At 39.6% G+C, this 27,845-nt stretch overlaps 1 protein-coding gene across 2 annotated transcripts in view; it reads right to left on the bottom strand.

Annotated features, from left to right (window-relative positions):
- Positions 1-3,781: 3,781 nt before the first annotated feature.
- UBE2N (ubiquitin conjugating enzyme E2 N) overlaps positions 3,782-27,845 on the bottom strand; it is a 36,988-nt gene continuing 12,924 nt past the window's right edge. Inside the window, exons 1-4 of one of the 2 annotated variants that reach the window (XM_042470691.1) lie at positions 23,335-23,489; positions 10,248-10,494; positions 9,965-10,105; positions 3,782-7,611 (exon numbers count right to left, since the gene is read on the bottom strand). In XM_042470691.1, the coding sequence (XP_042326625.1) occupies positions 7,571-7,611; positions 9,965-10,105; positions 10,248-10,494; positions 23,335-23,364 (459 nt within the window). In that variant the 5' untranslated portion in view covers positions 23,365-23,489 and the 3' untranslated portion in view covers positions 3,782-7,570. Of the gene's footprint in view, positions 7,612-9,964; positions 10,106-10,247; positions 10,495-23,334; positions 23,490-27,845 lie in introns of those variants that run through there. The other variant, XM_042470690.1, reaches the window with a different exon arrangement.

The following is a 27,845-nucleotide window of genomic DNA, read 5'->3' as shown; positions in this document are numbered from 1 at the left end:
CTGGCACTTCCAAAGAACACCTGCTAGGCTAAACCAGTTCTTTTACTAGCATCTTAAATTCACAACTGGGGATCTGCTTCGATATATTCCCATCTCTAACGCAAGTGCTTTGGTTCTATGATCTAGATAGCCAGGAAGAGATGTATAGTATTGGTTGTATCTCACAAAGAACACATTTTCTTCTTTTTCATAACCTGAAGCCTTTGCTGTCCAGTGTAAAAGAGTTCAGAATCAGGCCTGGTTGCTGGCTCTGAATCAGGAGAAATGAAATATTGGCGATTTCTTAACATTATGGCATGCTGTGCCCTCAGTATCACCTTCCATGAGGTAGAAGTTATATTTACTGTATTTATACCCTCCTTCACACACACACCCCAGTTTGGAACTGAAGGCAGCTTACAACAGTTAAGGTAAAAGATAAAGGTAGTCGTTTAACATGAATGTCTAGTCGTGACTGACTATAAGGCACGGGGCTCATCTCCATTACTAAGCCGAAGAGCCAGCATTGTCCGAGGATGACTTCGGTGGTCAAGTACTGTAGCTAGCATGACTGCACTGAACACTATTACAACAGTTAAACATAGCTAAAAATTCACAGCATATGAAAGTTAAAAATACCATGTAAGTACAATGTAACCATCAAAGAATTAAAACCTGTTAAAAACATTAAGAAGGGGGAGCAAACTGAGTGATCAGTCCTCAGAGTTCCTGAAACAAAAAAGGTCTTCACCTGCTTGCAGAAAGACAACAAGGAAGGTGAATGTGTAGCGGGGAGTTCCTGGGAGCAACCACTATGATGGCCCTCTCCTGGGTCACCATGAGATTGGTTGGTGAGGCAGAAAGAAGCCTCCTTCCCAAAGATCTCAAAGCACAGGCAAATTAATACAAAAGCATATAGTCCTTCAGAGGATAAATAAGCTGCGAGTCTGATCCCTGGAGGTCACTACACCCTATCCAGAACAGGAAAAACACTTTCAACTGGACTGAGTGATAGATTCAATGATTTATGATAACTTATTTGAAGGATCAAATAAAGTAATGCCCTCTTCCCTGTACAGTACTTTCTTTTTTGCACCGACACTTTCAGTATTTCACAACTAAACTGCCTTCAACCTATATTGCTTCCCTAGAAGTAAAACCCATTAATTTCAAAAGATTTTACTCTGGGAAGGTCTGTTTAGGATGGGACATGGAACCTACTGTCTTCCAAATATTTGATCTTAAAACTCCCATCAGCCCCACTCAGCCTGGCCAGTGGTGGCAAATGTGAGAACTGCAGTCCAAAACATTGTAGGAGGTCAAAGATAACCCACCCATTTTAGAATTACATTTAATCAAGGAATTCTGTCTGCCAGTATCTTTAGTCTATCATTTCCCCCCCCCCCCCCCTCTTTCTTTCCAGGTCTAACAGAATAGTTTAGAGAAGACAATGGAAAAACAGGTTTTAGCATAGCTTTGGTTAGTCTATAATATCACCATCTCTCAGCCAAAGGCAGCAGCAAAAATGTGGTTCCTGTTTTCTGACACTCAGCATAAACCTGCAAGTCCCTTCAAAACATGAGGTAAGTTTTATAGTGCTTTAAGAGGGCTAGGTTGCTTCTGTGTCATGATGTTGCTGTGTTATACACTGGTCCCTCAACATTCCCTGTGGTTAGGGGCACAGGACCCCCATGATAATAATAAAAACACTATTCGTTTTACCTGAGAGAACACCTCTCTAGGAATCTCTAGGTCCTCCAGTGTGACTTTGGTTAAAGTTGACCACAGAGTTGCACTGGAGGACCTAGATATTCCTAGACAGAACAGATTAATAAAATTCGTAAATAATCAAATCCACAAAAGTCGAAGCCGCAAATGTGGAGGGACGAGTGTACTTCTTTAAAACAGCCTGGGAATTTCACAGTTCATTCAGATTGGAATAATAGATAGGAGCACATGATTGCTAATTAGAACTGGGTACTATACTCAGTCTAAAGGCACCAGATCCTGTCTGATCATGAAAGCTAAAGTCAGCCCTGGTTAATATTTGGATGGGAGACCACCAACAAATACCAGGTGCTGTAGTCTATGGTTCAGAGGAAGGAACTGGCATTCCTCTGAATATTCTGAACTGGCATTTCTGAGTATTCCTTGCCTAAGAAAACCCTATGAAATTCATGGAGTCGCCCTCAGTCAACAGACGACTTGAAGGCACATATGCACACGCAATAAGAAAAGAGAACCAGGGTTCAAATCCCCACTCAGTTCTTCAATCAGTTCTTTAATGGTACTGGTAGTTCTGCCTTCTCAAATGTATTAACATGTTTATATTCATTCCACTGCTATCTGTATTACTGACTCGTTAACTCTCTTTAGTACATTGCTTAAAACTGATTCAACAGTTTTAAAACAGATGCTGATTCAGGTCCAAAACACTGTAGTTAATGTGGGACCACAGCTCTCTGACAGAAAAGACTAAATGTCTCACAAAACTACAGTTCCCAGAATTCCCTAGCATTGAGCCAGGGCAGTTAAAGCAATCTCAAACTGGATTATTTCTACAGTGTGTTTTGGACCTCAATCACAGCTTCCAGTTCCATAGTAATCATGTCTCTAATCCCAAAGTTTATGCCTTGAAAACCAGAGTTTCTACCAGATTTCATTAGAAATGCAGGGAAAGAGTACTTCTACTGAGGACGCGCTTATTTAGCTGCTGAGGAGTTGGGCCAAAAAACAATATAGCTGCTTGCAGATTTTAGATTTTGTTGTAATTTGCTAAACAGCCAATATGCCTACCCCTGAATATTTCTTTCATGAAATGAAAACAACTATAAATACATAATAAAATGTTTGGCTGCATCATTAGGCAAAGTGAGAACATGCCAGTTCTCTTGAGCCCCCACCATCAACTGCAATGGACTGTTCTAGCCACTGAGATTCTGCCCAGCTTTTTTTGGTAATGTATGCTGCTGTGTCTGATATATTGGTGGGTTTTTTTGGCCGATCTACAGCCTAGCTCCACCTGCTACCTCAAAAAACCAGTCCTTCGCTTTACTCCTCTCATTTCGCATCTAATTCTTTCAAACCTCCTTTCCATATCTTTCTCCTTCTTCTCCAGAGTAGTGCTTTTAAGCTGCTGTGCAGACAACTTATTTATTTATTCACTTCATTTCATTTATATCCTGCCTTTCTCCCCGGAGGGGCCCAAGGAGGCTTCCACACAACTGAACCAAGCCTTCAAAATCATTCTCACTGGAGTTAATTCTGCCTTCTCACATTCTGTTTTCTGCTACCAAAGAAAACAGGAAGAATAGAGAGAGAGATGGAGGAGGTTTTAAGGAAATAAAAGGGGAAATAATAAAATAGGAAGGAATCGGCATCAACAAACCAGAGTAGACAGAAATAATTGAAAAGCTAGGGTCAATTCAGAAGTGAAGGAAGAAACACTGAACATGTCTAGATGGCAAGGCAGCATAGAAAAAAAAACTGACAAGGAAGAATGGTGTCAATGGAAACACATCTGACATCTGCCTCAGCAGTGAATTGTTCCTCTACATCCTGCAGAGAATGATGGCATGTAGATATCCAAAGCAAATGACACACAAATATTTAGTTATTTAAACACCAATATTAATCAACAATAGCATATATGGTTAAAAGGATGAGACCATTTGAAGAACAAGCATTTAGTTATCTTGTGAGGAGAAATTATTTCCAAACATTTGCTTTGTACAAAATGTTTTACTATGAGCCTTAATAGTTGTTTTTACGTGGATTTTTTTTAAATGAGAAGCTCACTGTATAATGAATAATCACTCTTCCTTTTATTTCAGTGTCATAACATTACAGTCAGAAGATGTCAAACAGAATCTATCAGGCATTTTAAAATAATTCTGAAAATGACAGGAATGTACATATGTTTGGATATACAAAAATCTGATTCAGCTAGCCCCAGAAATATTGTACAAGAACCATAATGTACTGGAAATATGCTTTTTCCAAAGCAAAAAATCCACATACGATTTTAGGATATAATTATGCAATATTCAATAGATTTGTCAGAAACAATTTATCCATGCAAAGCATGGACGTGTGTTATTTGCATTTCTTCCTTTCAAAACCATTACTCACAGAAACAAAACAAAAAACCCATGATTTACTAATTTCAGAAAAAGAGTGTGATTGCAAACATGATTTTAATTTAAACTTAGGCTTCATAAATCAGTATATACACCAGATAATTTTTTTTCAAATTTGTGAATTATTAGCACCCAACATTAATATGGAACACCTGTACTGTAATTCAGTAAAAGAATCCAGTCTTTCTACCTAGTATACACTATCATATTGCAAACACAGTTCCATGTAGTGATTATGGAAAAAAGTGAAGTCTGCTTATCAGTATAGTACAATGGATCAATTCCAGCCAGCTGAGATGTATCAAAACTAAAATAAGTGACCTATTTATTGTAGAATATTTGTACCACAATTCTATATACTCAGAGGGGCTGTTTCAGATTATACAGGATGTGAATTGTAGCCCAAGTTAGTTAAACTGGGTTTGCTAGAAAAGAAGGGTAAACACACAGTTTTAATCAGATATCAAGTCACTAGTTCCATCAAATTACACAGAGATAAGATTCAAGTACACTCAATGACTGTAGTTACCTTCCTAGATTTAAGATGGATTTAAAAATAGGACAGAGATATTGAAGTCATTTAATTATCACTCTTAACAGGCAGAGCTAAAATCTATAGGGTTTGGGCTGGAGGGGGGGGGGCATTTTCACCTTAACTACTGTCAAAGAATACTCAAACTCCCTAATTCAGAAATCAGTTCAAGGGATTTGGCACAAGAACTGTTTTTCAGTGCACTTGGGAAAGAAACAGCATGCACAACACTTAATCACAGTCCAATTAAGCAGCTTTTGCACCAAGCTCCAAGACTATTTTAAGCTTAGTGAATTTCAAATGCAAAGCGGGATTCTACTGAAAGTTGCTTTATCAAATGTTTGAGTGAATATAGCTTTCTCTGAAATATAGCATCAGTTGCATACTGCTGCCAAAGTTTAAGACCATGATTTTTTTTTAAATGTTTAGCAATATTTGCTGCATGCAAGAGTAAAAAGAGACATCATACAGTGTCAGACACTGTTAGGTCCCATTTATTTGAACAGGAAATATTTAAGCATGTGCTTAAGATTGCAATCCTATGCACACAGAGAGAGAAGTAAGTTCCACTGAACTCAACAGCACTCACTGCAAACAAATACCCTTAGGATTAAATATAACCCTCCCATTAAGACTGCTGCTTAACTTTGGTTGAATTATGCACTAGTTTGGAAAGTTAAACAAGTCTGTAATTATACAACCATCATATCTATATCATACTTCATCATGGTGCTGGGTTGTTGTTGTTTTTTAAGAACAGCTCTTAGATCATTTCTCTAGAAATATATTTCAGTGGTTAAATACCAGAGTGAAAGGTACATAATAAATATGTTCTGCTGTGAAAGATGTTTAAAAAAAACAGGTATAATCCCACAGTAGAAGCATTCTTAACATCACAGAAAGGCCAATATGTCCTTCTGAACTGCCAGACAGACAATTAACAATGAGCATCAAAATACACAATAAAAAGCTATTTCAATGTGGATAGCTAAGTAAAATTAACTTTTTCCCCAAGTTAAAAAAACAAACTAAGCAGACTTTCTAGGGAGTATGTCTTGGTAACTCAGTGCAGCTTGCTCCTATGTAAAACATTCTTGCAGTTACAATACAAAGTATATGTACCTGTTTATGTTCATTCAGTGAAATGCTTGACAACTTACATATTTATATTCAGTCAGTTAAAATATTTGTAAAGGTTGAAAGAGCATATTAACAATTAAAGTAGTGTGACATAAGACTAGCTACAAGCCCAGCTACCACTGAATAAAGAATCCAGAAGCATTCTGGAGTTGCTCTCTCCTATTGAGGATAAATATGATAAAAGCCTGATAATAATGCAAGTAATTTGAGGGACATACCATCACTAAAACATTTTGTCTGTTGAAAATGTGATTTTAATAGATATTCTTTATCTTACATAAGAGCACAATACATACACCACATTCTATAGAAACCCATACGATGCTAGAACAGGTATGATGGGCAGAGAACTATGGAAGTCAAGTACTGTCCTTCTGAACTGCCAGACAGACATTACCCATGGCAAGCTGGCATTACACTGGCCACATTGAAAAGAGAAATTTTAGAAGCTGGTCAAATGTAGGGTCAGAAAAGTAAGTTTGAAATGAAATCAGAATATGCTCCCATAAATTATTTATATTTTAATATGATGGCTTTAAAAAAATCAAGTGATCTCTGTCTTCCAAATGAAGAAACAAGTCAAAAAGAAAACAGGAGTTTAAGGATAGCAGGCAAGGCCAGAGTTAGCAAGGCTAGCTTTAAATACTTTATCATCCAATTGACCTGTACTGTAACATCTCATTTTATGCAAATATCTTCTTTTTAAAGATGCAAGTTACCTGTAAATGTGTAGTCTGATATCTGGTAATACTTAGCACAAGACAGACAAGTTACACATACACCCAAAATTGCTGTTTGTTTTGCTAGCTTCCTGGTTCAGTGGTACTTAACATTGCAAGTACATATACATCAATGATGCATCTAACCTACTTAAGACTCTGATAAGCACTTACATTTACCAGAGGTTTTTTAAAAAACACAAAATCAAAAATATATATATATATTATGAACACTAATGAGGCATGGCCTATGAATACAAGTCAGTAAAAGATCCAATGTTTTACTACATCCATTAGGTTGGTGAAAATCAAAATGTTCCAATCTGGTTTCATTTTCTTTTAAAAAAGATTGTCACAATTGAAAATTGAGGAAAAAACACAGCAAAACAAACTGTACAAAGGCAAAGTAGAATAACAAAATATTTTACTAAAACAGAAGATTTACAGAAGATTTTCCAGACAAGCCATACAAAATGGTCACAAGCTTTTATTCCTTGAAGGGAGGGATTTTTACATTTGACAGCAGAATCACAATATTATTAGTGAATGGATGTTTAATGTTCCCGTTTTTGTTCAAACAACCAAGCTTGTCCATCTACAGTGTCTAAGTTAGACTTGGCTAGATGGCATATTCTAGAGTATAACTGGTTAGCTGCTTTAACCAATGCAATTAGCATCACCATAAAAAAGGGAAAAGGAGCTCACACAATTAGAACAAAATATGCCTGCAGCTAACCCTGACTACTTTCATTCACAGTGCTCACACTTAACTCATGATGGGAAAAAACTTATTAAAAGCAGAGATGTGTTACTGCTTTTAAACAATTTCACAAACAATCCTGATGATGCTTCTAGCCTCTGCTCATGCAGAACAGGAGTGAATTAGGACAAGACACAGATTTGCTAGTGTGCATTTAAATCACCAAAGAATTGATGTCTGGTTTTGTTTCTGTTTTTTAATTCTGTAATGTTTTCTAAGACTGTGTCCATTAAATGCAAACAAAAAGGAAGAGGTCTTGGCAGAACAGGAAAAAGTGATGCACACTGATTCAGAGCACATTTTAAATATTATTCATGGCATATAGCCTAGTCCATGCTCTGGCTGTAAATAAATAAAAAAAAACACAAATTAGTCAAATTTGAGACAGTAATCTCTAATCGCCCCTCACCCGCCCTTTTTTGTTTATCTCTGTGAACTGTGTAAAACCTAGTTTTCAATTAGTTCTTGAGGACAACTCATAATAAAGAGGACAACTCAAAATAAAGAAGTCATGTGTCAACTTTTCATTAGCTTTGTGCCTTCATTTTGCTTAACTTAAGTGGCTTTTATGAATTCATACCAACCAAGTGACAACTGCAACCTTAAACAAACCACTGGCTGCATGAAGTTTATCATGCATCCATTTACAGGATAAGCCTCCTTTATGAATATATCATATGGGACCCATTTATAGAAGACAAGTAATCAGCCCACATTCTGTATATAAATAAGCTGTATATATAAACTTTTTGCATACATATATAAACTTACCACTGGAAACTTAACAGGTCAACTGAGGGTAACAATCTTAGGCTAGAAATCAAGCTTCCAAAAAGCAGAAGTTGCCATGGCAAAAGTATTGCTGTACAACCATTTGTTCATTGCATTTGTGAGCATATATAATGAAGATGCACTTTTTCTATACCAGAAAACATTGCCACTGCTGCTAACTGCTGTCAAGTTGACTTCAACTTATGGTCACCCTAACATTAACAGCCTTCCTCAGATCTTGCAGACTCAGGGCCATGGCTTCCTTGTTTGAGTCTATCCACCTGTAAAGCAGTCTTCCTCTTTTCCTAATGGCTTCTACCTTATCAAGAATATTGTTTTTTCTAGTACATCATGTCTTTTCATGATATGGCCAATGCAGAACAGTCTCAGTTTACCCTTCTTGGCTTCTAGGGAGAGTTCAGGCTTGATTTGCGCTAGGACCCATTTATCTGTCAGCACAACATTTCAAATAAGTTGATTTTCTTCCTATTATCTTTCTTCACTGTCCAGCTTCCACAACCACACACTGAAATTGGAGATGGCATGGACTGCCCTAGCTTTAGTTTTTCAATGGTATCTTGAAACATCAGGAGCTTGTCTAGTTCTTGTCCCAGCAGCCTTTCCAAGTCCAAGTCTTCTGATATCTTGTCTACAGGCTCCATTTTGATTGGCAGAGCCAAGGTATGAAAATGAGCCAAGGTATAGAAAATATTTTTTTTGTTGCTTCAAGTTTTTTCCCCAAAGTTTATTTTGTTTATTTACTTATTTAACATTTACAAATATAAGAATTGTAAAAACAGAACAAACTAACAAAAAAAGAAGTCTCGTTGACTTGTGACCAGAACAAAGGTTGACTTGATATACATTATCTACCTTCCATCTATTCTTAAACCCAGAGTTCCACTACTTTCTCCCATTTTTTCTTGTGCTGTTGAAATGAATCTCCTTTTTCGATCACAGAGAGCATGTCCATCGTTGCCAGTTCATGTACTTTTGTGATCCATTCTTCCATGGTGGGACCCTTATTACACTTCCAATAACACACATACACAATTCGTGCCACTGTTAACATATAGATCAAAATGCTAATTTCTTCCCGGTTCAACCTTTCATTTACTGTTTCTGTTCTATTTAATAAGTATAATTATGGTACAAAATATTGGAAAATATTGAATGATTTCAATGTCTTCATCATCTAGTTTAAAGTTATGTAAATAATCTGTTTTTTGTTTTTTTAATCTTCAGCTGTAAATTTGTATTTGCACTTTCTTCCTTGTCCTTCTTCGGTAATCATTCCAAGCCTTTGATATCTTTTCTTAGTAGTATAGGGTCCTCTGCATATCTTTAATTGTTGATGTTCCTCCAATTTTCAAGCCTCCTTCCTCCAAACCTAATCCTGCTTTATGTTCAGTACCTGCCCTAAAATAGCTACCAGTATACATTTTTGAAATTCAAGAGCAGACCTGACACTTGTGTATGTAACTAATGTTTATTATGAAAGCAGCCTACAAAGGGAAGCTAGAAAAGCCTCCCATTGCCATGGTCCAGAATGAAGATATTATTTGCATGTCAATGAAACTCTTCAGTGGGAATTTTCCTTGAAACGCAAATAGTGAGATATTTTTGTCCATGAGAATAACAGGAAGAGTTAAATTTATCTTTCTCTTCCCCTCCCCAATGGCAGCTCAAGCTTCCTCTTGGCTGCTAGTTAAACAACAAAAATATGCATTAGTTATGTATAGTAACTGCACTCATCCAATTGCCATCATATCTAATTTTGTCCCAGGCTCAATCAAAAGCATGGCGGCATTGTGTCTTAATTGTATCTGTTGGCACAATATGTACTAAGTACAAGAAGCAGGGTAATAATTTATATATAAAACAATTAAAATTATCCTAGAATAAATTATCCTAGAATAACTACCTGTTTCTATGGCTTGGGCTTCATTGGTCTTCCACTGCTCAGCTACATCATTTGCTAGTGGATCATCTGGGTTGGGAGCACTTAACAAAGCCTGGATTGATAGCAGAACTGTACGGATCTGCAATGCTGGAGACCATTTATCTGAGAAAGCAAGTTAGAAAGCACTAAAGCAAATATTTACAGTACAGAGAATTTCCCCCTTTAGGAGATCACTTGAAATCATCCTACTCTTAGAAATCTGGTGAAAAATATTTCATTCTTATTTGGATTCCAAGCTACTTACCTTTCAAAATATCTAAACATATTCTTCCCAATTTGTCTACGTTAGGATGATAAATTTTGGTCATGAAACGTACTTTCGGAGCTGCCATTGGGTATTCTTCTGGAAGGAATAGTTCAAGTTTAAATGTCCCACCCTCGAAGGGAGAATCCTGTGGACCTGCAATGACCACATGAAAATAACGTGCGTTGCTTTCATCTGGCTCTGCCTTTATTCCAGGAACAGGTTCTGCCAGCAAGCGCTGGGTTTCCTGAAAAAGAAAGAACACATCAGTGGCACACAAACAAACTATTCCTTCCTCCAAACATGAGGGCATATGGAAGTTGTTCTTCTTACTGCACATTTTACAAAAACTACATACAGTTAAATCCCCATTTGGTGAGTCCTTTAATGTTATAAATTTTCAAACAAAGAGGACTGGGGAGGAAGGGAAGGAAGTTGTATTGACTCCTGCAGCAGGAACTGCAATAACCATTCCCCTTTATAGTACTATTATGTAAGTAAAACAGATTCAGCTACCACTTATGGATCATTCACACTTACTTTTTTGAACGAAGAGATTTGCATCTCCATGCCAATGTAGAATCGATTCAAAATCGGTTCGGTATTCCCACTATGTTTACCATGATCAAATCTCTCTGTGTCATTTTAAACCTGTGGCCGTTTATTTTTGCCACTGTATCAATTTAAAATGGAGGCAACTCCATTTCTGGGAATGATACAGTGCAATCAGATTCAATTTGGTAGCGTGGTCACTCTACAAAAGATGTGAATCATTGTGACTCTTGCCCCCCACCAACTGCATCAATTGCAGTTGGGGTGAGTGCGAACAGCATAGAAATAAACCAGTTCCAAACTGATTTATTTCCCTAGTGTGAACAACCCCTCAGTAAACTCAGTTCCACAATGCTATTATTTAGATGAAGCTGAACAACACTATCATCTTGACATGTTATGACTGGTCTGATCAGGAAGAAAAATAAATAAGAAGTATTACCTGCCTAAGAAAACTATGAAATTCATAGTCACCACACATGCACGTGCGCACGCACACACACATATCAGAAGAAAGATGCCAAGGTACGAGGTATCTTCATTTATATATTTGCATTAGGAAACAAACACATACTGGTTGCTGTATTTTGGATGAGCTGACATTTCTGAAAAATATTTCTTATGCAAGGTGGAGAGGCCAGAGGGACATTTGGTATGCTCAAGCCTCCATGGCTAACATGCCTGGTCAAGTGTTACTTTAACACCTGCAAGCCTGCCCAACTATGAAGATCAATTCAATGTCTCCTCTGGTTAAATCTATCATGTGGCTTCTTGGGGTTGTAATACTTGTTTCCATATAGCTGATGTAACTTGAGCTGCAAAAGCAGAGGTGAGCACGCTTTTTGCAATCCAGAGGCTGGTTCCCATGCCAGGATAGACTGCAAGGTACCATCACCCTAACTGAAAATCCCACAAGTCTACTTCTGGTTCTATATAAAAAAAAAACTTTCTTAACTACCTCACAAGTGCACTGGAGGCACAAAAGAATAATCCTTACCAGAATCTTCTATGAACAGCAGTTCTTTTTTTAAAAGCACAAAGATGGACTAGGGGGCCATACACAGCCCATGTGTTGCCCATTCTTGTCCCTCTTTCACATCTCTCAGAGAAAAGAGCTCACTGGCAATTCATGGTTTGATCAAATAATTAAGTTAAGGTTAATAATGAGGTGAAAATTCTTTTCAAATCCTCCAATTCATGGATTGGAGCAGCCTCTTTCTATCTGATTCCCTGCAATAGCATTGGATTAATATTCCCAGCTTCCCCAGCCAGTATGGCCTTTGGATGTGCCAGATGGGCACTATATTCCAACACCAGATTGAGGAAGGCCTGTTTGGAGGACAATCTGAACCCAGGGTATTCCTAATTTGGAAGTTAACATCAGTCCATAAGTAAGAGGCCCTTTTGGAGTGCCATCCCAGTTGTTGAATTCCTGAAACAATCCTAGCTGCTTAACATCTTTTTTAATCTTGTTTCCTGAGATTTTTGACATGATCTAGTTTTCTTTTATGTAACTGTCTTTTACTTTAACTTTAGCTTATATTATTAAGAGGTGTGTGGTATTTTATAGTTGAGAAATGGACCCAACAGAAGGAAACTGCCCTATGTCCCCATCACATCAGGAAAATGCTGCAGTTCAAGGTTAGCTGGTAATAGTAAAATCCATTGAAATATTTACCTTATTTCCTCATCTTCCCCCTTCACCTTAGTTACAAGTCTTAAATAGTAGTATAAGTTGAAAAGCTTCTTAGTGAAATACTTGAAGCAGCAATTTCAATAGCATTGTTACAACAAATATATACTTCTTCAAATATTTCCATCAAAATACAGTGCTGATAAAATTATTGTTGTGTTTTATTGTATTACTAAACAAGAAAGAGACTATGAATTAGATATTAGGAAAATAAGAGACTCCCCTATTTGGTGATCTGGGAGACTTGAAAGCATATTGTTCCTTTAATGTGTGCTAACAATATGCTGTCAAGTCTAGCAGGAGAACCACCATGGTGTCGTGGTTTAAGCAGTGGACTATGACTGGAAATCAGGGTTTGAATTCGGCCTCAGCCATGGAAACCCACTGGGTGACCAGAATAGAGAAACATCTATGCAGATTGTATTCTGTCTTTTAATGTATGATTGTCGCTTCTGCAAAAGATCAAGCTGCTTTGGTATGTTTAGGATGACAGACCAGGACCAACATTCACTTAGGGTCATATGCATGCATAAGTCACTGTACACGTGTGGGGCCAAAAGGTCACCATTATGCAAGAGTTACTTTGCTGATTGCAGCAAAAGTAGAGTTGCAAAGGCAGCATTTTAATGTGCATTACCCACTGTGGTTTTTCATCATGTATTGTTCATTACACAATGGCATCCAGTCATTGACATGTGTTGTGCAATGTTGCTATGTTACATGGGGGTTCCCAGTGCTGTTCTGGTGTATGTCCAAATGGGGATATTTATGCAACATTAAAGGGATGTTGGACTGAGGCCAAGGTATGGAAGTATACCAGTGAAGAATTAAACAGCATTATGGAATTACTGGATATAAAATGTACTGCCAATACTCATTCAAATTATAGCAGTATTTTCCAAGGTTTTCTTAACTTTCTTGGTGTCCTCATACTTCTGAGACCTACATCTGTTTCTAGGTCTACAAAGTAAAACCCTGCTTTTGTTAGTGTTTGTGGCAGCCCTCCCAATTTTCCCCATGTTCAAAACCCAAGTTGTACATAAGATACAATGGACCACAAGTTGCTGGTTCTGTACCTAACACAGAGATCCAATGAGCTGCTTACATTCTAACAGCTTGTACTAGGCCCAAAATATTTTTTATTTATCGTTGGACAGCTGACTTACTGTGTCACAAACTATTTTAGAAAACAGCTCATGTTTCAAAATCAGATTTCCCAGTTGCATTTGAAGCTAATATTGGGATGGGAGGGGAAGAATCTATAGTCTCTGAATGCACCAGAATCAATTTTGTAGTTTTCTGGGTCACAAGCTACGTACGTTTGTAGTTACTAATACTAATTTAGTCAGTGATTAGAAATATATCAGGCTGTTCACAATATATTTCATCTTCTTGAAAGTAGTAAAATTAAGTTTAATAAGTTAAATTAGGTTTAATAAAGATATTGTATAATGAAGCCTTAATTAACCAAGTTAATTAAACAAGCTCTAGTGGTGCAGTGATTAAATGCAGCCACTCACTCACAAACTGCAAGTTCAATACCAGTCAGGGGCTCCAGGTCAACTCAGCCTGGCATCCTTCTGTAGGTAGCTAAAATGAGTACCCAACATGTTGGGGGCAATTAGCTTACACTTTGTAAACCACTTAGTGTATCAGCAAGTGGTATAGAAATGTACTTGCTATTGATATATTGTATAATGAAGTATTAAGTAACCAAGTATTACATGCATTGCAATTTCCAACTATTTCAAATCTGAGGGAAATGTTTCTCTTCCATTTCTCTAAAACTATTTTTTCTAGATTCTCTCATTCTTTTTCTCTAGCTCATACACTATTCTTGTTCTCTTTTTATTGCCTTGTTTACTAATTTAATCCTTTCCCTTCCTTCCAGTCACAACTTACAATGGCTTTCCTACATGTGTTTGGTTCAACAGATTTCTGTTAGTATCCCCTTCCTGTTATCATTGCTTTATCTACTTCAGACTGCAGGCCCTGTAAACAGTGACTGTACCACTCAGATTCCATATAGCACCAATAGATCGGTTTTGGAGCCGCAGGAAGAAAAAAAATATCTTTTAATATCCCATTGATCATTCGTTCCCTCAGTTTTGCTCACTGATCATTTGACATTTCATTCCTTCTTTCTGCAACTCTTTGTAACTTTGTAACTCTTTGAGATAGAGTTATTATTAGATTTCAGTCAGTAGTCAAGATCTTGAGATTACCAAACACCTGTTATAGAAGGGTAGTCACAGTTGCTTGCTCCATCATAAGCACATTTTACTCCTCCTTGCCACTTCCGTTTGAGCCATGGGCCTGTACACCTTGGCTCATTTCCTGTTGTTGATTTTCTCACTAGTCTGAGTATTACTTGAAGACTGACCTCCTACTTCACAGCATTGGTGAGGCATTTAACTTTTATGTATCTGAGAAACATTTGTGTTTATTTTGCTTAATCTTATAAAATAACTTCATTATTTCAAATATCTTATTAAAGACATAAAACAATATGGCAAGAGAGTTAATGTTCTTCTATCGCTTGATTCATATATATAGTGAAAGACAAGAGTTTAATCCAGGGGTGGGCCGCATGCTGGCCCCAGCCCGGCCCTGCCACAGATTGCCGACAAGGTCTTTGGCCTCCAGCGCAAGCGTACTGGGGCTTTGCGCACGGGGCAAGCAGCGGGCAAGGGGGGGCAAGGTGGAGGAAGTAGGGGCAAGCGGCGGGCAAGTGGGAGCAATCGTCTATAGAAGCCTCAGAAACATGCATTTATATTAACATTTTTTAAAAAAATCAGCAGGTTTTTTTATGTGTCCTCCATTTTTTATTTAAAAAAGTATCCTCCATATTAAAATTTTGTCCTACATTTGTCCCTGTTTATTTATTTATTTAATTTTTTTAATTATTTATTATTATTATTATTATTATTATTATTTTTGCTTTGGCCCCCCAAGTTGTCTGAGGGACAGCAACCCGGCCCCCAGGTCAAAAAGGTTGCCTACCCCTGGTTTAATCTGCCCTAGAAGCACTGACCCCCTTCTACTCCACAGCCATCCAGCCTTTAGTATGTTATGCCTGCTGGAATTTTGTAAGTTCTTTAGCATTGTTTTCCTTTGCTTCGTCCTTTACATCCTTCAATACATGCGCCTACATTTTACCCTCGACTTATCCACGCGTCATATCAAAATCCAGTATTTTGGCCCCAAAACTTGCCCTCAACTTATATATGAGGGCGAATATAGTCAAGTATATACGGTAAGCAGAGCATTGGAGGACTGCGGGGTCTTGGAGATGTCTCATCTACATGATCGCCATGAGCTGAGGTTGACTCAGGGCAGTTAGAAACAACAAAAGACAGTCTCTGTGGGACAGGCAGCAAAAATGTCTACGAAAATAACACATTTTAGAATCCTAGTTAAGTAAATGACAGGACAACCCATCAAACTGGCAGCAATAACTGAATAAAAGCTGGGATACAGACGCCACTTCAGGAACTATTTATCTTCCTCTGTTGCATGGCTGGATGACAGTAGGTCTATTTTTTTCTAATGGCAAAAGCCTCTTCTTGAGTTTCACACAGCCTCCTCCACAGACTGCAACCCCACCACAGGGAATATTAAAATGAATGAGCACTGTGAGGCTACAGTTTAAAACACCAGAGAAATTGCATGCTTCTGCACACCTATGCAAAAGGCTCCGAAATGTTGCAACAGGTAGGACATAATAAAGATGGAAAAGCCATATATATATATATATATATATATATATATATGCACTTTATATTATATTAAGAATTACAGTAAATTGTAGACATTTATTATACAATTAATTTTTAAAAGAAAGGTTTTGGAAATTCAGCAGAGTGAAAAAGTAGGATCCAATGCCTTCAAATTAATTAGTCATACAGTAGCAGTATTGTATCTACTATTATATCTACTATCTGCCACTGAAATCAAATATTTAAAAAATATTAGAAACTAAAAACTATAAAAGTTCAAGATATGTCTGTGTCATCAATGCTGGCGGTTGCTCCAACAAAAACTTGCTGTACTCATGTGAACAAAGGAGATACTGTCCACTGGGGCAATCCAGCCAAAGGCTTGAACCTACTTACTCTCAGGAGGGTCACACCAATGGAGCAGGCACCAGAACAGCCCTTGTAGGAAGCTCGGTGCACTGTCTCTATCAGGAAAACTGGCACAAAGCCATTACAGAACACACAAAAGTGATCAGCGAGGGCTGTGGCACATCTAAGGGCATTAAAAAAAGATACACAATCTATTCTGGAGCAAATTTATCATCTGTTATATTTTCTGCACCGTTCACCAAAATGGCCAGAAACTAAGACTTGCCACTCAAAAGTCAATTGAGTTATCTTGAATTATACGCAAACTATAGCAGTAAATTGTAGAAAGTTGACTTCTACAATATGCCTTTGTAATACACTTTCAAAATGACTTGGGGGAATTAAAAAGCTGTCACATTCTAAGTACTAAAATCCCATTTGTAGGGTCCTATGAATTTTCTAGCCCTGCTTTAGGCAAGAAAGAGAAAGATTCAAGCTTGATTTAATTTGATATGAGCAAGGCATAATCAGACTCCTATTTATTCTGTAGTTCCATACAAGTACAGCAAAAGCATGATGTTTGTATAAATTAGAATGTGAGTTTAATATAAATTTAAATGAAAATTTGAGTTTACTTTCCAAAGAATATCAGATTTAATTTTCAGTTTTTTAATGATTTGAAAGTAGTGTACTTTACATTGTAAAATCTCAGTAAGCATAAAACTGAGGAGTCTACTGCCAAACTTTCAGTAATTTCGATCTCTATTTGCTCCTCCCGATGACTAAAAGCAGCTTACAGTCTCGTCCTGTTCATACTTCAGCGTTCAACTCAGTAGCTAAAAATAAGCTAAATGTGCAATATATATATGTCCAGACTGCACACTTCCTTCAGTACACTTATCAAAGATTATGAAATGTTACTCTTTTGATAAAGCTGTAGTAAATCAATGCAAAGTCAAAAAGACCCTTGATGAATCACACCAACAGTTCTATGTTAACACTATCTTTCCCACAGTGGGTAAGGAGATACTTCCAAGAAGCCCATAAGCAGGACATGAGGGAAATAGCCCAATGCCATTATTGTGCATTCACCTATTTTATGCTAATGTTTGTAAACAAGACATTGCATTTAAAGTCCAGTGTTACAAAGCCAATTCTAAACTTATTTACTCTAAGTTTCAATGAGCTAAGAAGGACTTGACATGCAGCTTAAGTCTATTTAGGGTGCAGTTAGTGCAAGCTTTCATCAGTATCACTCATACTACTGTTTATTTATTTAATTTATATCCCACCTTTCTCCAAACATGAAACCCAAAGCAGCTCATAAACGAGACTTAAACAAAACACCATTCAACTATCAGTAGTGCAGATAGATAGATAGATAGATCACATTTGAAATAGTTCTGTAAACCAGTTGAAGGTAATAATAGTGATGAAAATACCAATACAAACATAACACACCACAGTTGAAAGACCTTCTGCAACAGTCAGCACTCAAAGGACTGAGTAAAAAGAAAGTTCTTTGCCTGGAAGGAGAAAGTCAGAGGCCGCCAACCTAGTTTCCCATGGTAGGGAATACCACAGTCCAAGAGCAGCCACTGTGAAGTCTCTCTCCTGTGTCCTCACCAGGTGCTCCTGCAATGGTAGTGAGCCCAAGAGAAAGCGCTCCCCCAAGGATCTTAAAACACCAACAGACTCATATTGGGAAGTACTGAACAGTCTTTCAGGTAGCATGGACATAAGGCTTTATCTAGCGCTCTGAACTGTGCCTGGGAACAAGTCTGTAGCCAGTAAAGCTGTTTCAACAGGGGAGTTGTATGTACAGTGGGCCCTCAGTATCTGCAGGAGATCCACTGTAGATCCCCCCTGAAGATACCAAAATCCATGAATGCTCAAGTCCCATAGTACTCAATGGTGGCACAGCCATGCAGCCACATCACCATTGAGGACAATGGCACTTTGCCCCCCCCCCCCCAGCCAGCCTTGCCACTTTTACAGTGGCAGGCGGCAGGGGGCTACCTTTTCTTCTTCCTCCTCTTACCCCCTCTGTCACCGCTTCTGCCACTTGTCCTCCTTCCTCCTCCTCGTCTTCCCTGACTCCTCCATCACTGCCATCCCCACAGGCTTGCCATCCACGGATTCTCAAATCCACAGATGACAAGTTCGTCAATACGGACTGTATGTTCCCTGTAAACAACGCCAGTCAGCAATTTAGTCACAGCCTTTTGAACCCATTTCTGTTTCTGAGCAGTTTCCAAAGGCAGCCCCACATAGTGTGTTATAGTACAGCCAACCCTTCACATTTGCAGCTTTGACTTTTGCAGGATTTGATTAATATCTTCTCCCTTGGTAGCTCTAGATTCTCCAGCAAAACTCTGCTGGAAGCTGATTATAGAGTCATGCTGGAGGACTCAGATTCCAAAGAAAACACTTATCAAGGCATTTGTAGGTTCTCCAGCATGATTCTAGTCAATATTCACCTGATGTGGACCAGAGTTGAGCTGGAGGACCTCAAAATTCCTAGAAAGATGCAGTCTCAGGTTTTAAAAAAGTGATTTCTTATCTGTGGTTTTTCTACTTTCACAGGGCTCCTGTGCCCCGAACCGCAGCAAATGTGGAGGGGCCACTGTCATACAAATGAGATGTAATCAAGGCATGAATCACGATGGCATATTCTGACACCTCATCCAAGGAGCAGCCTTAGCTGGGGCAGTAGCTTTAACTGTGGAAACACACTACTGGCCACTGCTGAGACCTGTGCCTCCACACTTTCATAAATCAGAAAAAAAACCGTAACTCCTGCTAACTTAGACACTATCAAAACAAGAAAAAAGTATAGACAGCTATAAAAGATATGATTTTACATGAGCAATTAACAAGGCTCTATGTTAGAGAACATATATTAGAAAACATACATAACCAATATATTTATTAAACCAAAGAGCGAACAGTAAAAAGTCCAGCTTGCAACAAGTCCATGGGAAGTGCCCAGCAGCAATGTTCAAAGGTGAAGTTGTGTTGGAGAGTCCTTAAATTTCATGCAATTTCATGCTGTAGCCTCAGTGGTGTAGGCATCATGTATTACTAAAATGCTCATAACAAGGAGTTAGCTGAAGAAATCTCTCTCAGATGAAACAGAGACTAGAATTTCCCAGAGTCTTTCGTCCTACTATTCCTCATCTTTGATTTATACACACTGGTTATCTTTTACGTAATAAATCCAACTAGCAGCAATTTGTAGCTTTACAACTAGAGGAAACTAATGACTGTTCAAGAATTTACGGACTCCCCAACACAGCTTTACCTTTGGACACTGGTGCTGGGGACTTCCCACAGACTTAATATTAAGAACACTGTCATGCAAATACAGGTGGCCCTCTCTATCCATGGATTCTTTAACCATGGATTCAAGCATCAAATGCTTGAAAATATTCAAACAATATATAAATTCCAAAAAGCACACTTTGACTTTGCCATTTTATATCAGGAAGACCATTTTATCATGCAATTGTATTTAATGGGACTTGAGCATCCACAGATTTTGATATCCATGGTCTGGTCCTGGAACCAAACTCCAGAAGTTACCAATGGCCCACTGTATTGCAAGAACCCTTCACCTAAGTAACCAAACAGAGTTATATATGAAGACAGGGCTACTGCATTTCCCTGGTGAACAGAGGAGCACAAATCTACAAATCCTCTATCTTTTCCAAAGCCCTTCTGGGTCACACTGGTCAGGACAGGAAGCAACTTACTTTCCCATTTTCCTTGCAAATTAGTGACAAATTTTCTGAGGGGCCATTCAGACTACCTTTTACCCCGGGTTCAGAAACTGGATTAACCATGGGAAGTTCATATTGGCTCCGATTCTTCCACAAGCAAAATTGAGGCTTCCACACCCATTCAGGGGCAAAAGCCCCTTGAAAGCAGACTTTAAGCTGTATCTTTTCAGAAAAACTGTGTCTGGCAAATATGAACTTCACCCCAGTCATGATTGGGTCAAGTTCAGGGGAGGGATTTAGGTCAGAGGGAGGGCAGACAACGGAACAAGCCTCCCTCTCGCAAGCAACTTTTTCTCTCCCCCCCCCCTTTTTGTATTTTTATTTTTGACAATGCAAATGCTTTTTGCTACAGAGTGATACATTTTGACAGAATGTGTCTGCTTGTGCTACATTTCCCTTTCTGCTTGCTCCCGCCACGGCACCTCACTTTGCAAGAGGCTTTTTTTAAAAAAATGTGTAATATGCGAATGCTACAAATGTTTCCCTTTCAATTTGGCAAATTGATTCAATATGTGAATGTTTGTGCTACATATTTTTGTGTCTGCATTCTGGGGTCGCAAGGAGGAAAAAGAAAGCAAGAGGATGCAGAGATGGCATTCTGGGGCAAGGAATTTGTCTTCTGTTAAACTGTAGGACATCCCAGCACTGTCTAATATCAAAATATACCTGTTGTTGTTGTTGTTGTTTTTGGCAAATGGAAGTGGACATCAGACACATCTTGGTTTGTTTGTATTTGTTGGCACCTTTATGACCCTGGAGGGTCCTTGAGGCAAAAAATTCGTCCCAGGCTCAATGCCATTCCCAAAACCTAATCTAGAGGAATGGAAGTTTTCCAGTTTTATTTAATGTCAAGTCCTTAACATTTTTACCTTTCAGGTCACGTTTGCACATTTTCACTTCATAGCTGTTACAGTGGGTCCTTGGTATCCACTGGGGTTTCATTCCAGGACACCCTCCTATGGATATCAAAATCCGTTAATGCTCAAGTCCCATTATATACAATGGCAAAGTACAATGATTTCCCTGATATTAAACGGCAAAATCAAAGTTTACTTTTTGAAATATTTTCAGGGGGCAGATGGGCGAATCCATGGATAAAAACAAATCTATGGACACGGAAGGCAGATTGTATTTGACTTCTACAGACAATGAAAGAGACCAAATATGGTACAGTCAGCCCTATGTATCCACAGATTCTTTATCCACGGATTCAACCCATGGCTTTAAAAATGTCAACTACGTACGCAATTCTAAAAGCAATCCTTGATTCTACCATTTAAAATAAGGGACATCACTTTACTACCCCGTTGTTACTTAATGGGACTTGAGCATACATGGGTTTTGGCCTCCACAGTAGATCCTGCCATCAAACTCCACCAGATACCAAAGGCCCACTGTACTACTACCCAGAGTAGAGAACAACATTTCAGTCTTTTATTTTTTAAAGAGCAGGAATCAGTAAACATCTTCAGTGAACAATAATTTATCACAAACTGGGACCCATGGCACAGATTCATCGCGATGGAGATCTTGGTAAGCAGACTGGCCACACACCTCCTTACACTCACTCCTGAGTCATGGCTAAAACCAGCCACACCTCTCTCTCCTCACTCCACAGGAGCAGAGAGATCCGGAGAAACCCGTTACACTCAGGAGGAAACCCAGAGGAAGTTGCTCTCAGTAATAACTCCTTATTGTTTTGTTGTTGTTGTTTTAGTGGGGTTTTTCAGGCTCTGTGGCCACGTTCTAGAAGAGTTTCTTCCTGAAGACGCCAGCCACAGATGCTGGCGAAACGTCAGGAAGAAACTCTTCTAGAATGTGGCCAGAGCCTGAAAAACCCCACTAAAGAAACCCTATGGATGCCGGCCAAGAAAGCCTTCAAACTCCTTATTGTCTTTGGCATATTCAAAAATGGTCTAGATAACACAAGTCCCACGGTTAACCTCAACTTCCTCCATTCATTCACTCAATATACAGTACAGTACTTTGCTTTACAGCTGAGGACCTCGGAAGACCAGACTAAACACTGGTTTATTATTATTATTACTACTATTATTCTCAAGGCAGCCCTTTGCAGGATAAAGTTCTTTTATGCCATCTCATTGTTTGTGTATATCTATCATCTCTTCCTCCTTCTCACTTAATAGATGGGATATACACTGCCTGGGAGGCTCCTTCTTTGGAAGTGTCTCCACTTAAACTGGGGGCCCTGTGTCCAAGGGGCTGTTCTGATGACCCTCGAGGCCTCTTCCAACCCCAGGGTCCTATGAAGTATAAAGTGTCTCTATCATCTTCCTCCTTCTCACTTAATAGATGGGATATACACTGCCTTGGAGCCTCCCCCTTTGGAGGTTGATCAACAGATAAAGTGTCACGGACGGAGGCTGGGCTGGGTGGCCCTCCAGGCCTCTTCCGACTCAATGATCCTACGAAATATGAACATGCCTAGAAGCAGGGTCTTACTGGGAAAGGCTGAAGATGGTGGCAGTCCTTGGCTAAGTTACTGCTATAGTTGCTCTTGCGGCCTAAGCGTGGAGCCTTCCTGGGGGACCCAATGGCGATGAAGGAACACAAGGTTCAGTAGTAGTAGAAGTAGTAGTAGTATCTAGGGCTCTTCCCACTCTGGCCCTGGATCCCTCCCTCCCTGCCTCCATGGGCCCAGCTCCTTCCATGCGGCTGCGAGGCCGCCCTGCGTCCCTGTCACAGCCGCCCCTCCTTTGCCCGCAGAGAGGGCAGGCGAAGGGAAAGGCCCATTCCCTCCCTCCCGCCTCCCTTCCTCCTCCTCCTCCTCCTCAAATGGCGGCCTCTCCCGGCTCCTCAGGGCAGCGCCAGCCCCGGAAGCGCCCCGCTCGCTCCCTCTCTCTCCTTCCAGCTCGGGCTCGGCCCTGGAGGCCTCTCCGTCTCCTTCCCCCGCCGCCGCCGAGGAAGGAAGGGAGGGAGGAAGGCAGGGGGTCCGAGGCGGAGGGCGAGGCGACGCCGGAGGAGGCGGGTACCTTGATGATCCTGCGGGGCAGCCCGGCCATCTTGTCTTGTCGGGGTTCAGGCTCCGCTGGCTCTCGGCTCCGCTCGGGCTCACGCGCTACCGGAAGGAGTCCGACCTCCGCTTCCGGTGACGTCACCGCCTCCCTCCTCCTCGGCGCTTTTCCCGGCGCCTCCAGGGAAATGTAGTTCTCGCCAAGACGGAAACCGTGAAGGAAGGAGGAAGAGCTCTTTTCCCCCGTGCCCTACGCTGTTGCTGCTACTACTACTACTACTACTACTACTACTACAACCTATTATTATTATTAATAATAATATTAATAATAATATTTTTACTATTAATATTATTTACAGTCAAAAACACAACATCAATAAATGAATGCGTACAAACACAAACAACCAAATATTTCCACAGCCAGGCGTCCTCCTTTTCCAGAACGTGTCCTACTACTACTACTACTACTAATTTGCAATAAAAACATCACAACAGCAATCAATCAACAAGCACAAATACGTATAAGTAAACATTTCCACAGCCAGGCGTCCTCCTTTTCCAGAACGTGCCCTACACTACAACAAATACGACTACCTATAATTACTACTACTACTATTAGTATTATTAACAATAGAAACATTACAACATCAATAAATACAAACACATATAAGCAAAAATTTCCACAACCAGGTGTCCTCCTTTTCCAGGACATGTCCTACACTACAACTACTAACTATTATTATTATTATTAACAATCAAAAACATCACAACATCAATAAATAAATACATACATACAAATACATATAAGCAAAATTTTCCATAACAAGGCATCCTCCTTTTCCAGGACATGTCCTACATTGTAATTATTATTATTATTGATTTTTTTAATTAGTTACAATCAAAAACATAACAAGTTATGGAAATTGTTGGGATCTTGCAGTGCTTTTTGAGACTAATTGACAGGGGTTGGTAGCATGAGGTTTTGTAGACTTGAGCCTCCTTCCTCAGCGTTCGTATTATTTTATTATTACACACAACCATAGATAACACAGAAGTGCTTAAGCTGGGAACCTAATTAACACACATTGTGTGATCATAACTTAAAATGTTTTACCCCAATTCAGGCTACAGGTTTTAGAACTGAATCCTTGGGAGACTGTAATTCAGCAGTTTTGTTTTGTAGTGATCCCTTGTTTAAAGCATTTCAAAGTCCATTACTCATCTGTGTATAGATAAACACACGCACTTGTTACTCAGCATAATGTTTCTTGCTTGTGATGAAAATTTATTGCAATTTCTTTATTACATTAAAGCTTGCCATGATAAATGTGTTATCTGCCACGAGAGATAGTTGCTGCTGACTACAACAAACTGCCACTGTTCTGGAATGATGATTTTCATGACACAAAACAAAAACGCTGCCTCCGCCTAATAGATGGCAATCACATTCTTGCCATTCTTGGCCCTTTCTGGAGCTGGCAGCCCTTTGCTTTCTGTCATCACCAATTCAGCATCATAGCTCCAACATTGCACTTGCAGAAGGAATGGTGTCACACTGACTTGGTGATCGACTTTGCATTAATACAAACTAGTCAGGTTTATGTATTTGAGTTGAACAGTCAAGGGAGCAATCTCAATTATCCACAATTATCCCCTCCAGATAATTTCCTGGCAATTATCCCATCCAGATAATTTCCCTAGTAAAACAGAGGAAAAGCACTATAACAATATGTCTGTACAACTGAGGCATTTAATATGTTTGCCGTGATAGGAACTGTCACCCAACCAGAGCTACGAAAAGTAACTTTTTGGATAACTCCTATAATCCTTCCAGTCAACATGGCCATTGTCCATGCTGGCAAGGCTACATTGGAGGTTATCTTAAAAAGTAACTTTTTCAGGCTCTGACCCCCCAACATCTTACGTTATGTCTTTACCTATAAATATGTTATCCTTCATTACCTTTTGCTTCCCTGGTATTACTACTTCAGTTTAAGTAACATGGATCATTCCTGGCCTTGCTCCAGTATTTAATTTTAAGATCCTCCCAATTGCTTTCATAACTTTAAAAAAATAAAATCTAAATTTACGTAATCATGATGAAGCTACTAAGTGAGAAGTTGTCACTGAGAAGAAAAAGATCTCCTTCTTGAAGCAGATTCTTTTCAGAGCTCCTGCGGCAGTCATTCCTGTAACTCAACTCGCTGCCCTTCACAGTCACAAGTTGTGAAATTATCCGCCAATCCCTTTTCCAAGTACACAAAATTCTACTTGCTCCAACTTTGTTTCCTGCAAAGGTCTCTTATAAGATGCCAGCTGTATCTTATCTCATGGGCATGGCCTTTGGAAGTCTAATCGTAATAAAATAGCTCTGTCAAAACGAAACTTCCTCAGAAGCAGAGGCTTTAGGGTTGCCTTCCTTTTACCATCCCTTGCATGAACCTGCAACCACGAAGCCCAACATAAACATTGTGCATTCTATCATGTGTTCGTGACAGCAGATATTTTATATGGAAAATGCCTATACATTGAATGATGCTGAAATTATAGGTGGGTTCCCTTTAAAAGGGCCGTTTTTAAGCTTTGTGGCCAGTTGGTAATCATGTCTAATTACATGTACCAAGACTGGACAATCTGAATGGGTCTGGGAATCACCCCCATGGGGCAGTGGAGTCGCTAAGGTTGGCATCACCCAGTGCGGGTAACTCATAGTGTCACACACACACACACACACACACACACACACACACACACCATTGACCTCTTCTCCTACTACACCATACAGAATCCTTAGTAAAATTTTTGGTACTCCTTTTGGTACTCCTTTCTCCTCCAAATAAACCTCACCTCTACTCACACCTCACCCGGACAGGGACACAAGAAAATGCCACAGCCCTGTTTCTGCCCAAAGGCAGGTAGGTGTCTTGGAAACAGTGGTGTCACACTCCCCTAGGGTGTCATCTGGTGTGGGCATTACACCCCACACACCCCTAGTGATGCCCCTGCCCTGGGATCCATCATAGGCCACACAAACCCTTATGGTTGCTGTGCTGCCAGAATTCAGTGACAACCCATGTTGAAAGCAAGCAACATGATTGCTTAAAACTGGGGCTTCCTGACTTGTCACTGAAACCAGCAGCAAACAACCCATTTAAAACAAGTACACTCGTCCCTCCCTGTTTATGGATTTGGGATCTGTGGTTCTGGTCCTTCGGGGAGTGACAAAATGGGGAGTGTGCCCGCAGCTCCAGCACACAAGAGCACATCCCAATTATAACCAATAGGTCTTGAATATCTGTGATATTTCTGATTCGCGGGGGGGGGGGGGTTGTCCAGAATGGATGCCCCGCAAATCAGGAGGGACGAGTGTATTTTATTTGTTTTAAATAAAGTTTTCCCAGTTTGCTGCCAGATTTTGGTGATATGGTTTTGGTGTGTGGCTTCTGTTTGGATTACTGTAATCTGCTCTGAGATTGCATTTGAAGAGTATTAGGAAACTCAGGCAGGTTCAAAAAGCTGCATCCAGATTGTTATCTGGAGCTGGCTACAGGGAGGACACAACTCCCTTGTTGCAACACCTTGTTGCAACTGGCTGCCAGTTTATTTCAGTTCAAAGGGCACAATTCAAAGTGCTGATTATGACCTAAAAGGCCCTATATGGTTCAGGTCCAGTTTATCTGAAGGACTGTATCTCTCTTTATGAACCTGCCTATATCTTGAGATCTTCCAGAAAGGCCCTTCTCTCTGATTGATCTGGCTAACTCAGTATTGTCTATGACAGAGGCGGGTAGACTTCAGACTTCAGTCTCTGTGCATAAAGATCTTTAATGCAGTGTGGGGTGATAAGAGAGAGCTAGGCTTCATCTGCATGGCAAAAATAATCCAATTTGACACCACTTTAATGGCCATTGTGCAATGCTGTGGAATTATGGGAATGGTAGTTGTTTCCACTCTGGTGCCCCAATAAACGACCATTTGCAGAATTCCACAGCATTGCGCCATGGCTGCTAAAGTGGTATCAAACTGGATTATTTCTGCAGTGCGGATGCAGGGGTGGCTGATGGGTGGCTCCCATTGCAGTGGGGTCCATGAATCAATTCTGGGTTCTACTTTGAACTTTAAGGAAGACATCCCAGGTGTCAAACTGTATCCACAAAATAACTTCCACATAGTTAACATAGTTAAGGTAATCTGAAATTAAAAATGACTTGGAAGGCTAACAGTAACAGTCCTGCTCAAAAGGGAGGACATTTTGGAATTCCTCCTGGTTGAAATGGAGGACACGTCCTGGGAAAGGAGGACATGTCTAGTCACTCTGCTTTGAAACACACTGTGCGAAAGAAGTGAGTCCCAAAGGTCTTACAAGAGCCCTTGGCATCCTGCTGCACAAATGACAGTACAGGGTAACCAGATGCCATCATAGCCACAAAGGAGGACAAGGCACCGCAAAATGGAGGACATCCAAGGAGAAAGGGAAAGCATTACCACATAAAAGCTAAAAACACTCACAGAAATGTAAATTTATGTTTC

This window comes from Sceloporus undulatus, chromosome 5 (genome assembly GCF_019175285.1).
Source record: "Sceloporus undulatus isolate JIND9_A2432 ecotype Alabama chromosome 5, SceUnd_v1.1, whole genome shotgun sequence".
In the NCBI taxonomy this organism is placed as follows: Eukaryota; Metazoa; Chordata; class Lepidosauria; order Squamata; family Phrynosomatidae; genus Sceloporus; species Sceloporus undulatus.
This window is presented reverse-complemented; position numbering and strand designations above follow the sequence as displayed.